We start from the raw sequence: 16,388 nt of genomic DNA on the forward strand, positions 1-16,388 counted from the left end.
AGAATGCAGCACTCGATCGAATTGGAAAACAGATCTTCGTACAGTTCGTATCTGATCTAACGAGGCGTATTTCCTAAAAATCTTGGGGCCAATTTTTCGGGTAACGGGCGAAGCCACCCTTCTCGGATGAAAGGGATATTTCCGGCGTAAACCCGAAGCCAATTCGGTTTCCAACCGTGAGCCCGTTTTTGATGATAGTCATTTGATGTTCTTGATGCCGATCATCGACCGCTTACCTCCAGTCGGGATTTTACCGGGCAAGGTCGGTTTTCGGACGCCCTGCTCCGGACCGTTTAAATCGATTTTCTCTCGCTGAAGACGAGCCTCATTCTCACGTTCTTTCTCGGTTTTAGGGAATATTTCAAGCTGCCTTAGTTCTCTTGGCAACCGAGAAACAAACAGGCATTTCCCGAGGATCTTATCATTACTTTTAAATTTAAGTTCTCTCTCGGCGCACCCAAAACATTGCCCTTTTTCCCCTTCATTCTCGTAAACTCGTTGAGCTTTGAGTACGGGAGCAAAAATCTTTTTGGTCAGATCTTTTGCGGACTGAACCTCCGCATCAAACGCGGCCCTATCTAACATTGTATAGTTTATGTCTTTGGTATAGTCTTCTACTGCCGAGTGCACAATTGTGCGAAATTCTTTAACTTTTATTAGGGCCTCATCCATGAATTGTGTTGCCTTTTCGCCAAGAGCGATAGCCTCTTGTTTTCGGGCGTACTCGCTTTCTAGGCACTGAGCCTTATTGACGCGTTTCGCGTACTCTGAAGAGCGTACGAAAACCTTGTGTTGAACTTCTTTTTCTAAAATTAGCTCAATAAAATGTTCAAAGCCTGCGTTAAAATATTCCCTAAAATTAGCCCGTCCCGTTTCATTTGTTAGATTAGAATATAAAAATGAGTAGTGATTGGAAAGAAACCGAGTCACGTTGAGTTCAGCCTTGGATAGTGCTAGGTTAGTACGAGCCCGGAGACGATGAAATAAGGTCCCCTCCTCTGCAGCGTCCGCCTCTTGGCATAAGAAACTGTTGAAGTCTGCTCGCTCGCCCTGCTCGCTGCTATCATCCTCGCTAGTGCTGGGTGGATCCGTATCAAACGATGTATTTGAGACGACTTCCTGTGGTGTGGCCACCCCACATCCCTGTACTTGTATAACGGGCGAGGAACATTTTCTGCGCGAGGGTTGCTGACCCTCTCGATACTTCTTCTTCTTTGATTGAGAGGATTCTTTATCACGCACTCGGTTTTTCGTTGAAGCCCGATGCTCATTTCTTTCGGGTTTAGTTTTCTTATTTTTCGTCGACGGGGTACAGACCTGCAGAATCAAGCAACAACAAAAAACATGATAGAATATAAGAAAATGATATTGTATTAACAAAACAGAAATCTATATGTTGAAAGGTGTATCTTCTGTTTGCCGATTTTATTTAAGTTCAAACGGATCTACGGGGGCATGAGAAATACCCGGTTTTGAAATCAAGAACGAATATTATTTGAGTTTAGCAGCGTAAAAACGGAATTTGGCCTATACTCACTTGAAGATGAGATTCACCGCCGTCGACGATACTGCAGACGACTGGCGACGGTGATGGAGCGCACGGTCGTTCCTTCTCCGCTTGCTGCGAATCTGCGTGTTGGGCCTTAGCCTGAGGGAGATGTTTCGTCTCCGAGTTTGTGAATCGCCCTTCCCCATCTTCTTCAACAATATGATGTTGTTCTACTCTCCTAGCCCTTTTGGCCTTTTTCTTTTTCTGATGATGAACATCATTTGTACCGACTGGGGCGGGGGTGGTGGCTTCTTCCTTTAAAGCAATGGTCGGTCCTTCCTCGAGACACATCACTCGCGGCACTGTCTGTAAAATGAAATAAAAGATTATAGTTGTTAAGATATTTTCATCCCCGCGCGCAAGAAAGAACAAAAAAAAGCAGCGTTAAGGGCTGTGCGACGCATACTGAATGCTTAATACTACAGGTTCCTACCAAAATAATGGAATAGGCCCGCATACTCACTTGAAGATGTGATCCCTCGACTGTACATAGGACGGACTGATGATCATGGTCCTCTCTTCGCTTTTTCTTCTTTTTTTTCTGTGGCTGAGCATCCGGCGCACTAATTGTAGCGAGGGCTGGGGTTTCTTTAGCATTCATGGTCGCGGGGTCCTCCGCGGGCCGCCGTTCGTCGTTTAAATCATCTTCATCTGCCTCATCATCATCGTCTCCACCATCCCTTTTACGTTTTTGGATCGATTCTCGCCGAGTACCGCTTGTAGGGGCCGGTATCAGGACGGGGGCTGCTTCTTCGGTCCTCGCGCCTTGATTGATGACCGAGTCGTCTTCGGAGCACACTTGTGCAACAGACTGCAAATTGAAATGAATCGAGATTCAGCTTCGCCGTAATGTCTGCAAAATTGAAAAACTTTTCTCGATAAAAGCCTGATTAAGTTTAAGCTACTCCCGTTTACAGTCCCAGATAAAGCGGCATTATTGAAAAATCGAATAATTGCTGTAGACTTTTTGTCTCCAGAGGCCGAGTGATTATGATGACGTTGTAAAAAATATATACCTCTTAGTAAGTCCGGGATTTCCGAGGCGAATGGGCGTTGAATAAACACTAAAATTCCTGTTTCGGCGGTAAATTCGTGAAAAAATTCCTCGAGAGCTAGTAATACTGCATCTTCTCTAGATTTCACAAAAACCCTGATCAACTGTTTAAACCACACTGCTTGTGGTGAATTCTTCTCAAAACTCAAACCTCCTTGTATCAGTTTAAAAACGGCATCTCTCGATTTGAATCGGATTTTTTCACAAATTGTCGTTTTTGGGGCATCCTTCATACGTTCAGAAAAACAAGACACCCTAGCTTCGACGAATCGTAAAATCCACTTGAATCCTGGTCCGAGCGACCAATACTCAAAATCTTTGACAATATAGATTGACAGAAACCCTGATTTTGAAACACCGATAGTGTAATCGATGAATTGGCGAAAAGCCCAACCGTTTGAAAGTTTTACTCGAGAGATAAGTCGCTTATTTCCGAAAACATTTTCTAAGTCTACGCACAACTCCCGTCCGGGTGGCTTATCGAAATTTATAAGCGTTTGTCCGAGTTTGCAGTTAATTATTGATTTAAGAATGAAAAAACTCATCTTTTCTGAAAAATCTTAGACCGTTCATTCTGCAAAGACTCCGCTGCATCAGTTTTCTGAGAAAAAATATTTAACTTACTTGGAAGAGGAATGTTTTTTGGATTAGAACTATTCGACGATCGATCGATCAATAGCAGCAGCAGTAGAGAAATTCCTGCAGAAAAAAAAAAAGGTTACAATTACACCAGGAAATAAGAAGGATCCCGCAGCTTGTGAGTAGAGTATAATTTCTGCACGGAGAATAGTTTCCAAAAAAAAAGGAAAGAGGAGAAAGGTTTTGCGATACTTACTCGAAAATGAAGGTCCTTTACTATTAAATACACTAGGAAGAAGAAAACACGCGGTGTGAATAATAATAATTGAAAACTGGGGACTGTGTGACTTGGCACGCGTCTAATATCCTCCAATGACACAGATTCTGAGGGAAATGAGCTCTGGGGCGTTGGTGATACTTCGGCTAGAAGAGATTATTCTGTGACGTCCACAAAAATACCGATCACCATTGGTTTAGAGCGAGCAAAGAATCGTGTCAAGGTCTCGATCTGCATTCAGGGGCTCTTCCGAATCGTAATTAGAGCTAATGTTCGCTTTATGTCAAATAAATCATGGGTAATGGAGGATTTCATTCCCGCGAGCAAGATAAAATTGTCATCAAATGATATATTGATGATTACGAAGCCGGGGTGTTGTTCCCTTTTGCCAATTAAATCATGTTAAATGGAGGATTTCATTCCCGCGAGCAAGATAAAATTGTCATCAAATGATATATTGATGATTACGAAGCTGGGGTGTTGTTCCTTTTGCCAACTAAATCATGTTAAATGGAGGAACTCAAGGCCGCGAGCAAGATAAATTCGTCATCAAATGATATATTGATGTTTACTACAAAGGTTTGGCCAACAAAATGCGCTGTAAATGGAGAAACAAAAGTTCACGAGCAAGACGAAAACCACATCATGCTGTCTATTTCAAGCTGAAGCTGATAACAAAATGCGCTGTAAATGGAGAAACAAAAGGCCACGAGCAAGACGAAAAACACATCATGCTGTCTATTTCAAGCTGAAGCTGATCGACTAATACTCGCTCAGATAAATGGCATAATTGTAGTACACAAAATGGTAATAAGTTAGCCATCGCTGCTCCTCGATCAAGGTCTGATATCACACAAGCATTTCTGTGTCTCGCTCAAAAACCACAGTGTGCCTTGCACTGAAACCTGAAAATCAATAGTGCAAACCCGTGTAGATATTTCTAAATCCCACTCATATTGACAACGCAGTATAGCCATGGAAAATGCGGTATGTGTAAAACGGGTTCGCCTTAGTGCTACATTATTTTTCGCATAGAGAGAATGTACATTGCATACGGCAGAATCAGCTCAAAGTCAAATTTGGGTGAGATGGACCATGAAGTGAGGCGCGCAATGTACAGAAAAATAACCTGCATTTCTTCAGCTGTATGGGCGGAGGTAAGGGAGACAATATATCGTTGGTAGATCAGTAAGTGGAAAAGGGGAAAACATCAGTTCGGTTACCTGGAATTTCCATTTTAATGTCTTTCAGACCAACATACATGTGTATTTTGAATGCAAATGCAACGGAAAATGGGAAGTCCATTTGCGTTTAAAATGCGTTGCAATTTTTGCGGCATTTGCATTTAAAACGTGTAGAACTGATTTTTCCAAGAGTCCTGAACGGGTCCGGTCTATGAAATCCACATTTTAAAACAGAATCAAAGTGCTCCTAGATTCTGTGTTGGATTCTGCTAATTTAGACGAAAACAGTTGGATTCTGTTTTAAAGTACGGGGAACTAAAGGTGGATTTTACCGCGAAAAATGTGGTGAATGGATACATGACGCTCTTTCGGGGGAGCAAGTTGTGGCCGGCCAACAAGAGCAACGACATATCACTAGACGACTATGTGGATGGATATGCCTTGTACGTCTTCAATTTAGCGCCGGATGACGCGGGATCGAGTGCTTTTCAACTCGCAAAAAATGGTGATGTCGGAGTGGAAATCAAGCCATCCACGGCCACCACCGAAACAGTGAATCTCATAGTTTTATACGAATACGATTCTTTCGTGGAAATTGATGCCGATCAAAACGTGTATTACAGTCACGGCGGGGTGAAAGGAGCAGGAAAATAAATATGAACAAACACGAACTGAACGTTTTAATGAAAAGACACCCGGGGACACGAAACATTTACCAAGGCGGTGTCCAGTGATACTATAAAGGTGAAGTAGAACTTTTGAATTTACGTTGTTTTAACCGGCCAGAACTGATTTTTCCAAGAGTCCTGAACGAGTCCGGTCTATGAAATCCACATTTTAAAACAGAATCAAAGTGCTCCTAGATTCTGTGTAAAACAGTTGGATTCTGTTTTAAAGTGTGATTTTCATATACTACTGTTTTGTAATACGTTTTGTAGTGGAGGATTTAGGGCGATACTAAATCATGCACACATGTAAGCAGACTGCGCAACGTCATCTGCTAACTCTGTAGTGTTAGCTGATTGGTCAGTTATGTGAGGAACAGTACCATCGTCATATCCGGGACCGAAGTTCTTGAGTACGGTATTTGTAATTAGGCCTAGGCTCACAATATGGAGTTGTTGAGTTGTTCAGCATCCATGTAAATCAAGTCACAAGCAGGCTACTTCTTGGTTGAGTGAGTCACCAGGGGCGGGGTGAGTCACTGCCAAATCATTCATCATGTGACATGTCACTTCAAGGAAGTTTAACAATCTAGTACATGGGCTCATGTCATGGTCTATATACTGATATTCGAGAATGAAGTATTAGTGAACTCACCTCCACATCAAGGCCACACGCTGCTTTTTCGAGCCAGCGCGACAATGTGGGAATTGTGGACGATTTGTTACATCCTCCATCGTGTCATGAACTAAACGGAAGGTGATGATCATGTGACGTCATAAGTTCTAAACGCGGGAAATATGAATAATGCTCATTCGTGGACTTGTGCGGGGCGAGATTTAGATTGGAAGAACTGTCGTTGGGGGGGGGGGGGTTCCTGGGGGTCATGTGGAGTTAGCGCTCAAATGTTTTCTTGCAGGGTCGGGATGGGTTTGGTTGGGTAATTTTACAAACGGGTTTGACACCCAAATATAGATTTTCTCCTGGGGCGATTCCTTGGAGCATTTGTTTAGCAACATAGGGGGCCCTTCTGAGCCTGAGGGTTAGGAATTCATCACATATATTACACAATTAAATATGAATTCTACTTTCTTAGCTTGGGGCTTCGTTTGGCCATGGACTCAAACTGCATGGTAATAAACAATGATATGCAGGCCTATGCATTGTGCTTGGCCGCCGTGGCTTCCTACTGGCATGACTGGAGATTAACAATGAATTGCATGGGTGAAGCTAGTGGGGGCCAGGGTGGGGGGGGGGGGGGGCAGGGGGACAAATGTCCTCCCCAGAAGTCACTAATAGGCCTACCGGTAGATCTACCACGGTTAGGTGCCAATTTCGATATATGGCCGGCCTATAATTGTCTCCGTTATCTTCGGCCAGGCTAGCGGTGAAGGAATCCATCTCCAGCCACATGTGCAGTTAACATAGAAGAGTATTTTCTTCTACCTGGCACGAATTTTAGCTTCAAGGAAAGTCGTTTTAGTGTCTCATTCGAATGGCGACGGCGCAGTTCAGTGTCCGTCTTACTCAAGGACGTTTAGACGAAACAGCATTATTCTTCTGAGAGTCGAACTCAGCCCCGTAATATGAACCCAGTGCTCTGAATATATTGCCACTCGTGATTTCCCCATTGCTGTTCCAGGTTGTGTCCATTTCTTGAGCGTGCATGGTAGATACTATGGTTGTGCTGATCTCCACAGTGATGGAATGTCAACAGTGGAAGTACGCCATCTTATAAATGGTAGTTTTGCTGTAGCTCTGACCATGAAATCAGGAAACGGGAGCAGCGTGAACTACTTTTTTGATCTATACGAATACACTAAGGCAGGTTTTTTTAAATCTCACATTCAGTTTTCTGTCTCAGGCACAAAATCTCCGCGCTCTTAAGTCGGAAGCAGAAGAAGATGTAAGGTCTAAATATATTTTCGTTGTGGGCAGCGTAAAGCCGCTGAGTTTGAGTCATGTACTTGGAACAATAAACAACATAGGTTTGGTAAGTTATCTTTGCTTTATTTTTTCTCACTGTTAAGCGCATGCGCTAATATTCGGGAGATAGGTTCATCCTGAATGTTAGCGCATTGCACCTAAATACTCATTAATACGGTATACGGTTTTTATTACTGCAGTTTGACGGGCGCTTTGATGAGGATAACCCTCCGTACAGCTTCAAGCGTATCGGGTGCCTAAACGAAGGCAGAGAAGTGTTTGCCAGTGACAAGATACCTATCTGGTCTGTCAGTGACAAGGGTTACATCGTTGCTGTCATCACGGGAATGAGAAATAGTGGGGTAAGCCAAAGTAATAGTCAATAAATCAGTTCAAAATGTGGAAAAAACCCTCCGTCATGTCCGTACTTCACGCGTGTATAGCTAGGGAGATTTTACAAAGCCGCCGAAACGCAAACGCGAACGCCGCCTTTTCCATTGTTCGAGACATATTTATCGGGAAGTCAAACAATTGGATGGGCGTTCACGTTGGAGTCTCGCCGTTTTTTTTGGAAAACACCCAAATGGCACGCATTGCCGGGAGGTATTTAGCAGTGTCAAGCTACCCAGTATTTGATCTGTCACAGACAGTAGTTCATAGGCTGTCATCACCGGGATTAGATATACAAGTAGTTGGGTAGGTCTGAATCCGTGTAGCTGTGACTTGTCCCGTCATTTGTCCTATCATTACTGAGCACTTGTCAAAAACTATGTCGTATTCCATTTCAAAACATACCAATTACACATGTAAAAAAAAGCCAAAATTGATAGCGCTGTCCGAAACAACTTGCTAATTAACAGGAAACAATCATTCCATGAATGAAAAATATACAATTCCAATCCGCTCCAGTCCAGTGTTTTCGCGATCAAGTGTTTTTGAATACCCCGTCTGGACAATATGCGTCTCAGCACATTTATACGTGATGGTTATCCCCGGTTTTGAACATCTCAATCCATATTCCAGGTATATCTTTTGGATAGCAGAAATCTCGGCACAACCGTATTGGATGTCTCGCGCCTTGAAAATCTTAATCCCTACTGGAATAATCAGATCTGGAAGAACTTCAGCCCGCAGTCAGTGGCATGGCACTGGAACGGTCATTGGGTTCTGGTGGCCGGGCGGGATCTCTCAGAGCAGAACGGCGTCGTGCACAGCATGTACGCACTTGGAATATCTTTCAAGTGTCCCGGGAAGGAACAGGTACGATTCTGCTTTGCCTACCACTATTTTTTACGAGGAAATGATATCATCACGGTGTGCTGTTTTGGCCTTCGGCCACAATGAAATAGTAGGTTTGGCTACCCTTGGGAAGAGCTACGGACGACGAACTACGAAGTATGCAAAAAACGTTCTATCGGCGATTTTCATGTACATTTTTCCAAATTCTTCCTCCAGCTAAGCATAAAAGATGATTCATGAGTGTCGCAACCAGTAAAATCGTTTTTCCTTCTGTAAGTTTCTTTAGAAGATACGCCTTTCTTGATAACTAGATGCATGTAGTTTGTTCTGGTTGTGCACTAGAACATTTCGTGAGTTGAGACGAACTAACCTGGGACTGGTGGCATTAACTTGCCGTTATCTCCTTCAGTTCAGCCCTTAGACTCAACGCCAAGTTAAGTAAAAGCCAGCGTTAGTGACAATTTGAAGAACCGGGTGAATTTGCATAGGGGCTAGTGTAATCTATAACAGATTTTTTCGCTCTCTTTTGAAGGTTATGTGGATGAACACTGTCGGAGGTACAACATGCCACAGCTACCGCATCAGCGGTCCCCGGAATGGTTTCTTGGTGTGGTTTGCCCTCGGGAGAGGCAGCAAGAAACGCGATTACAAGTCCGTGGTTGCTCTCTGCCGCAACGATGGAGACAAGGGAGAGATCCTGCCGGAATTTAATATGTTCAGGCTGACTTTGAAAAAGAAACGACATCGAAGGATGAAGAAGAAAAATGCCGACAAGCGGCCGTCCATTTAGCACGCACGCAAAATTTTCCGATTGTGGCGTACGCCTTCCCTCTCACGCATGCGTCTGCTGGAGACGAGAACACCAGCTGCTTACGCACGCAAAGAAGGTCTTTAGTCGATACTGGTGCACGCTGTCAATGGAGAACACTCTTTAATATATCAGTAAAAACAAGTAATTTGGTAGCTCTTTTTGCACCAACTGTGATTTTTTTTATTGCGAAATTTTGCTAGATGCCAATACTTGTTTGCTACTTTGGAGGCCACTGTTTACTATGTCCCTCTGTCATTGACTTCGTGGTCTGCTTGCGGACCTGCGTTGCGACTGGGGTGTCCGTCACTCTGCGTCCCCCAGCTGAGTCAACCGACCCATCTTTCCCTGCTGTTTCTGCTAATTGCTCCGTTTTGCTTTTGAAAGACACTGTAGGATTTTTGAGCATTTCAGTTGATGCTCCCTGTTGTTCAGGTTCCGTTGGAGCTTTGAGTCGTAACATTTTCTTAACTACCGCGGCGAAATGCCTTTTCGTGCTTTTGGTTGCTGGTTCGGATGGTCCGTCAGTTGCCGTAGATGGTTGACCTGCTGTAGCTGGTATGTTCTCCCTATCCAGCCTTGGCTTCCTCGAGTCAACCAATCCATCGTTCTCTACCGCTTCTGCTAGTTTTTCCTTTTTGCTTCTGTGAAATACTTTGGGCTTTTCGAGCATTCCATTAGATGCCGCTTGATGTGCACACTCTAAAACTCCCTCCGCCTTCGTGGAATGCCTTCGGTCCTTAGTTGTGGCGTGGGTGGCCGTCCCTGTGCGTTTCCTTTGGCACGCCGACCCCTCGTTCTTTGCCACTGCTTGCGCCGCTGATTGTCTCTTTTTACTTTTGTTAGATTCTGTGAGCTTTTCGAGCTTTCCATTAGATGCCACCCGTTGTGCACTTTTTAAAACTCCCTCCGTCTCCGTGGATTGCCTCCGGTCATTCGTCGGGACTTGGGAGTCCGCCCCTGTGCGTTTCCTTTGGTTCGCTGACCCCTCGTTCTTTAGTACTGCTTGCGCTATTAATTCCTCCTTTTTGGGTTTGTGAGACACTGCGGGCTTTTCGAGCATTTCATTAGATGCCGGCCGTTGTTCACGTACTGTATGACCCTCTGCTTTCGTGAATTGCCTCCGGTCCTTCGTCGGGACTTGGGTGTATGTCGCTGTGCGCCTCTCTTGGTCCACCGACTCCACGCTCTTTGCTACTGCTTGCGCTGTTGATCGCCACTTTTTGCGTGTGTGTGACACTGTGGGATTTTCGGGCACTTCATTTGATGCCGCTTGTTGTTCAAGTTCTTTTAGACACTCTGTTCCGGTGGATTGCCGCCGGTCCTTCATTGGCACCGTCCCTGTGCGCCGCTTCCTTGAGTCAACCGACCCCTCGTTCCCTACTGCTTCTGCTAAATGCTCCTCTTTGCGTTTGTGAGATACTGTGGGCTTTTCGAGCATTTCAGTTGATTCCGCCTGCTCTTCACGTCGCGCTTGATATTTGAGTCGGAACACTTTCGACACCACCGTGGCGAGATGCCCTTTCGTGCTTATGCTTGCTGGCTCGGATGGTCTATCAGTTGCCGAAGATGGTTGTCCTGCTATATCTGGTATGTTGCCCCTTTCCTGCCTTGGCTCCTCTTTATCATTTCCCTCAGTAATGCGTTGCAGTACAACTTGCATCAATCTCTTAAGTTTTGTGGGTTGTTGCTTTTTGCTCGCCCCTGGTACTGCTGACCCTCCTGGTCTTTCGGCTCCTCCATCCGTTGCAGATTTGTCATTCCTCGCCTTTGGCTGCCCTTGACTGCCTCCTTCATTCATTAATCCTTGAGAACTAGTGTGGTTACGCACCTGCAATTGACCAATCAGCTTCAGAACAATCTGAATTTAAAACAGTTCAATACGGAGTCTGCGAACGAGGTTTTATTGGTAAATACACAGGGCCCCGCATCACTAATAGACCAATTAGCATCAATGCATGGTCACACTCCCAAGTAGGGCTGCTATCTGTGCAATCATAATGTAGTTCCTCTGATATCATGACCTAAGCTGTTTCTGCTAAACATTCTGATGGACTTTGAGCCTGATGTTTGCCGGCGTAGCTTTTGGGATCAAATTAGCCATCTCAAAAGATATGCTAATAATGTTTTTGTGGTTCGTAGCCACAGGATCATTTTGTTGACATTCACTCCTGTACACTTGCGCGTACTGTTAAATAGAGCCAGATCACTCCCAGTGGCAAAGCGATAGAATTCTCAATAGATCCTTCAAGGAGCATAATAAAATGACTCTTTTTATGCAGTCTTATGGAACTTCAGTCATCTCTTAGAGCTCTTCGATCAAAAGCGACATATTTGTGAGACACTTTTTGAGTTTTTTAGGCCAAAATACAAAAATTAGACGAAACTACCTGTAAGTTGAAGTTTAATTAAGATTCTATCGAACCCTCAATTGGTGGGTGAGATAGAATCATGGTCAAAAACACATTTTTGGCGACCTCTGGGAGCCCCCCCCCCCCCGCATATATGTACATCCCTGAACAAGTACGTGACCTCTTTTTTATATCCGTCTATTTTATCCTTACCTTCTCTTGAAAGGTGGCTGACAGACCTTCATATTCATCCCGCGGATTGATGACAATCTGGTCGAAGAAACGCTTAAGCATGACGACACAGTCATTCCAGGTGCAAACAATCGCATGGTGCTTAAAATACGCTTAACCGAGACGGTGGCCGTCCTCCTCAGTCACCAACTTCCGGTCTTGCGCACGCCGTATAATCCACTGCCAATTATAGGTGGCGCCAAATGGTAGCCTAGCAACTGCGCCCCACCATCCATGAGCGACCTCTTTTGCCTCGAGTGCGCGGTTAGCATGACTGTCTCCAAAGCTGGGGTGATTGCCGCGCAGCAGGACCACTTTGCCCCTGAGGTGAGGCTTGTAGACGAAGAAACATATTGTCGTCTGCCTACTGACCAGCATTTGTTTTGCCGATTTCTGCAGAATGAGATGCGCGACTCCGAGTTTGTCGAGCCATTTCAAGAAGCTATCCTTGTCATCTTCACCAGGTTTCGTTTTGTCTGAAACTTTAAAAACAAATTTTTCGAGGTTTTTAATAATCAGATTTGTATGGCTTTCCTACTTCTAAAAACTGCATTGCAGACAAGCGCAACATTACTCTGTGATGTACGACGAAATAATTACTTGTCTGCTAGTAGATGAAATCATAACCGTCATCATCATCATCATCATCATCATCATTATCATCATCATCATCATCATCATCATCATCCTCTTTCGGTTTTTAACCCTTTTCCGTTTATTTCACCGCTTCTTAATTACAATTTCTCGCGCGAGGTGGCAATCACACGCATATAACATAATGTCAATTTTCATTTTGCCTTTTTGGTTCCTCCATTTCTTTCATTCCCCTAATTTCTGTTGTTTCAACTCTTTTTGTTTAGTTCATTATTTTTTGTTTTTGTTCCTCACTCCAACTCTCTATATACTATTTACACCTAAGTCCACTGTAGCTCAAGCACACTCAATACCGGTAGATGGAGGGGTCTCCCTTAAACCATCTATCCAACCCTCTTTTACTGGTATAGCATATACGACAGTGCTACATGTACTTTGTAAAAATAAAATATCAAGTTTTTTTTTCAAGTGTCGCACGAACTCGTGTTTAACAAAGAAGTATAACTAAAATGTGTCTCTCATTCGAACCAGTGACCTAATGATTCCAAGATTTTACGCACTACAGTCCTCCGCTCTACCAACTGAGCTAGAGAGAGATCGATATATGCGCACTCTACTGTAAGTACATACACGGGTTACCAAAATAGGTCAAGGACTTAAACTTTTGCTGATACGTGACCACACAAGATATGCACGAGCCAGTCCTGGCTGCACTTCAGAACTTTTGTACTGGATATGGTGATGGCATGGTTTACGCATAACTACCAATCAGCTGACAAAGCCAGAAAATAAGGTGAATCGTCGTCATTTGCTGGCTCTATCAGCTGTTTCTCTTCGAAATAAAGGAGAAAATCAATGGAAAACGCAACTTCAGTGAAAAAAATACTTTCGCTTCGGTGTTGCGAAGTACTTTCCAATTTGGGAGACTTGCCAAAAACAACACATTTAGCTGAAAATGGAACCTAGATTGCCCCGAAATCCATTTGTTGGCAACTTTCCAATTGGACATGTTGGGAGTATTTCAACACCGCGAAATCCATTTGCGAAGTAATCGTTCTTCGAAAAGGCACCAGATCGATTGTGTAGTTACGTCGATATCTAACATGTCCAACAAATGAACACTCGGATGGAAAGAAAATGCAAATGGATTATTGACATACATTGTAGCATAGATCTAGTAAACGCCTCTTGGTGTCGCGCATGACCTTTTATCAAAACCACATTATACAGGTCACGTGATGTAAATAAACGCACATGGTCCGCACTTTGCACTTCAATACCAAATACGGATATGGATTTCCCCCGGAATTTCATGATGCATTTGATAGGTTATGCGGAGTGCATGCTCTGTTACTACTGCTATACATGATACATCCATACATTCATGCATTAGTCTGTACAGAAAATCCTAATGCGTGCGTCACATGCAATGAGATGTACGTACTTTGTTGGCCTGCTGCCCTAGGTTATGGTAGTTGATAAAGCTTGGAATCAGTGAAACCTTGGAACCAGTGATAAACCTTGGAATCAGTCCTAAAAATGCATAAAAACATGAAATAATGCCATTCGAACCTAACGTGGTTACGAATCAACATTTGGAGCTTATTCTTACATGATCAGATCGGAATTTTATGGTAATTTAGAAATCTGTCGCATATCCGATTCAATAGTCTATATTTTAAAACAACCCAGTTGTACCTCGCCTCCAGTGTACAGTACTGATCTCCCAAATATGGGAAGACACGCCCACCACACACCCATAATATGGACCAATAGCGCTCCGCTTATAAATACGCCACCACCACACGGGGCCTTTTCGATCAGACGAGTTGCTTGGGAAGTTGGGGGCCTGTCATGCATTATGCATGGATAAGGTTGACGACTATGTCTAGGCCTAATTGTCTATGATTGACTGATATTTTATAACAAACGATGAATAAAAGAAGCCTAGTCATGTATGTTTATTACCGAAGTTTGCGGATGAAAATTTCCTTCGCCGTGAGCGATTTCTTACATCTTCCAGTACGCATCGAGGGATGCAGAGATCTTTGTGTCGTCACCAGTTCTAAACGGCTTTTTTTATTCACGTTTGTGTTTGTCCTATGATCTCGTGCATCTAGTACCGAGCATAATACTTTATCGTCTATGGAATACAAAACAATCATAAAAACTAATTTTTGCTTCCATTGAAGAGAAATAAAATATTTTAACGACCACAGTGCATTGCCAATTGATGACGTCATCCTCCACATTAAAAATGTTGGCTTCTGAACTAACTGGCAAATTGCTATCAATAAAGTCAGCTGGGACGAGACTGTCAGTTGGGAGGGTATAAATCGTGAAAGGAACGCACCCGATTTCCCGCGCTATTTGCACAGTGATTCCATGGTTTACATTGAATATTCCAAGGTTTATCAGTGTTTCCAAGGTTTCACTAATTCCATACTTTATCAACTACCCTAGGTTATAGGCCATGCATGAAATAAAAGTTGGTTTTACGATCGTCTCTGCTCGCTGTAGGCATAATTATTTATAGTTATATTACCGCCATGTTATTATTGATTGACGTTCATTCCCGATGAAATATCTGCCATTTAATCCACCTACTTACGAAGTTCAATTTACCAGCACAATTCGATTATTCCTTTGCGCGAATGAAGCCTGTATGTGCTTCATAAAAAGGCTCTAAAACAAAAAATGCTGAACCTGATCGGGCGATCTTGGTATCATTCCTCTCCTAGAAAGATTTCTCATCCACTGATATCAATGGTTTAACCTCCTGGTGGTGGAAGTATCCGGTTGCGTTTTTTTGGACCACCCTGTATTGTGACATTGGTGGTCGTGATTGATAGGTAATTTCTTCAGAGAATGTATCAAATCCATCAGGCATTCAAAATTTCTATGATTACCTTGATGTTTAAAAAATACGGGCTAGTGTTTGAATGTTTATGTTTTTCATGTTTTTAATAGAAATATTTTATTCGTGCGCGATATTGCTCATTCTAACATTCACGCATTCACGATCAGACATGTCGGTTGAAAGGACGACATGGGTTATCCGACTTGCAATCCGAAGATCGGGTACTCTGTATTTCAAAGCTTTTCATAGAAGTGTAAAATAAATGTGTCGAACGTATTCACTTTTTGAAACTCGCCCTTGTTTCATTCATATCTCCTTATTTTGGTCTAAGATTGGTCGAAAAACATCACGAGAAGACTTAATCGGTCTGGCTCTTCGATCGCCTTGGTCTCATTGTATACATTGCAGTAAGGTGTATCACTCTAGCATGCTGTAATTTAACAGCAGTAGCCACACTGTCCACATTCGTGAAGGATTTCTATTCTATCTAGTGAAGGCAGAATGTTTTGTTTAAGATGAGTGGATAGAACATCATCATGGTCAGCCTTACTTATCATACGATTGTAACAAAACAAAGAGGAGAGTTATTTCATCATCAAATCAAATTTTGTTTCCTTTATAAAACGACATGTCAAACGTCTGCAAAATAAGTCACATCTGCCTTGAAAGATCTGGTCACACCATTTTTATCTGTTGAGGTAATGCACCATCGCACAAATAAGAACCTGAATAATTGACAGGTTTCGCAAGCCTTACAAAAAGCCACAACATTCGAAGTACGGGGTGAATGTTCCATGAAGCTAAAACTGTCGCTAAGGTGGGTTTTGATTAAAATTACCAAGCCAATATGCACCTGGCCTAATACCGGAAAGGGGCGATGGCCAACAAAACTTGACGTAGATGAGGTAAAAGCTCTTAAATATACCCAGACTTTCTCTTTGGTGAAGACGAGTCCTCGAAAAAATAGCCACATTTTGAGTGAAAACTGCAAATAGGATATCAAAGCCAGCACGCCGAAACTTTAATATGTTAAGACGTAATTTCAAAGCCCTTCGCCGATGGTGTTCATTATC

General features: G+C 43.2%; 2 protein-coding genes across 2 annotated transcripts in view; one reads left to right on the forward strand and one right to left on the reverse strand.

The window, feature by feature from the left end:
• LOC135502518 (uncharacterized) overlaps positions 1–16,388 on the forward strand; it is a 476,607-nt gene that overhangs the window by 97,652 nt on the left and 362,567 nt on the right. The gene's annotated exons all lie outside the window — the stretch shown is intronic.
• Positions 9,500–11,924, reverse strand: LOC135502630 (uncharacterized). Its single transcript, XM_064795580.1, has 2 exons — positions 11,844–11,924; positions 9,500–11,110 (listed from the first exon to the last, which is right to left on the reverse strand). The coding sequence occupies exons 1-2, from the start codon at positions 11,922–11,924 to the stop codon at positions 9,500–9,502; spliced, it is 1,692 nt and encodes a 563-aa protein (XP_064651650.1).

This window comes from Lineus longissimus, chromosome 18, assembly GCF_910592395.1.
Source record: "Lineus longissimus chromosome 18, tnLinLong1.2, whole genome shotgun sequence".
In the NCBI taxonomy this organism is placed as follows: domain Eukaryota; kingdom Metazoa; phylum Nemertea; class Pilidiophora; order Heteronemertea; family Lineidae; genus Lineus; species Lineus longissimus.

Excerpts from the sequence above, each read along its gene's own strand:
- LOC135502630 (XM_064795580.1), bottom strand. The coding sequence starts at position 11,924 with ATGCTTAAGCGTTTCTTCGACCAGATTGTCATCAATCCGCGGGATGAA. Across the intron at positions 11,111-11,843 it reads CAGCCACCTTTCAAGAGAAG|GTGCGTAACCACACTAGTTC; the intron begins GTAAGGATAAAA and ends GGTCAATTGCAG.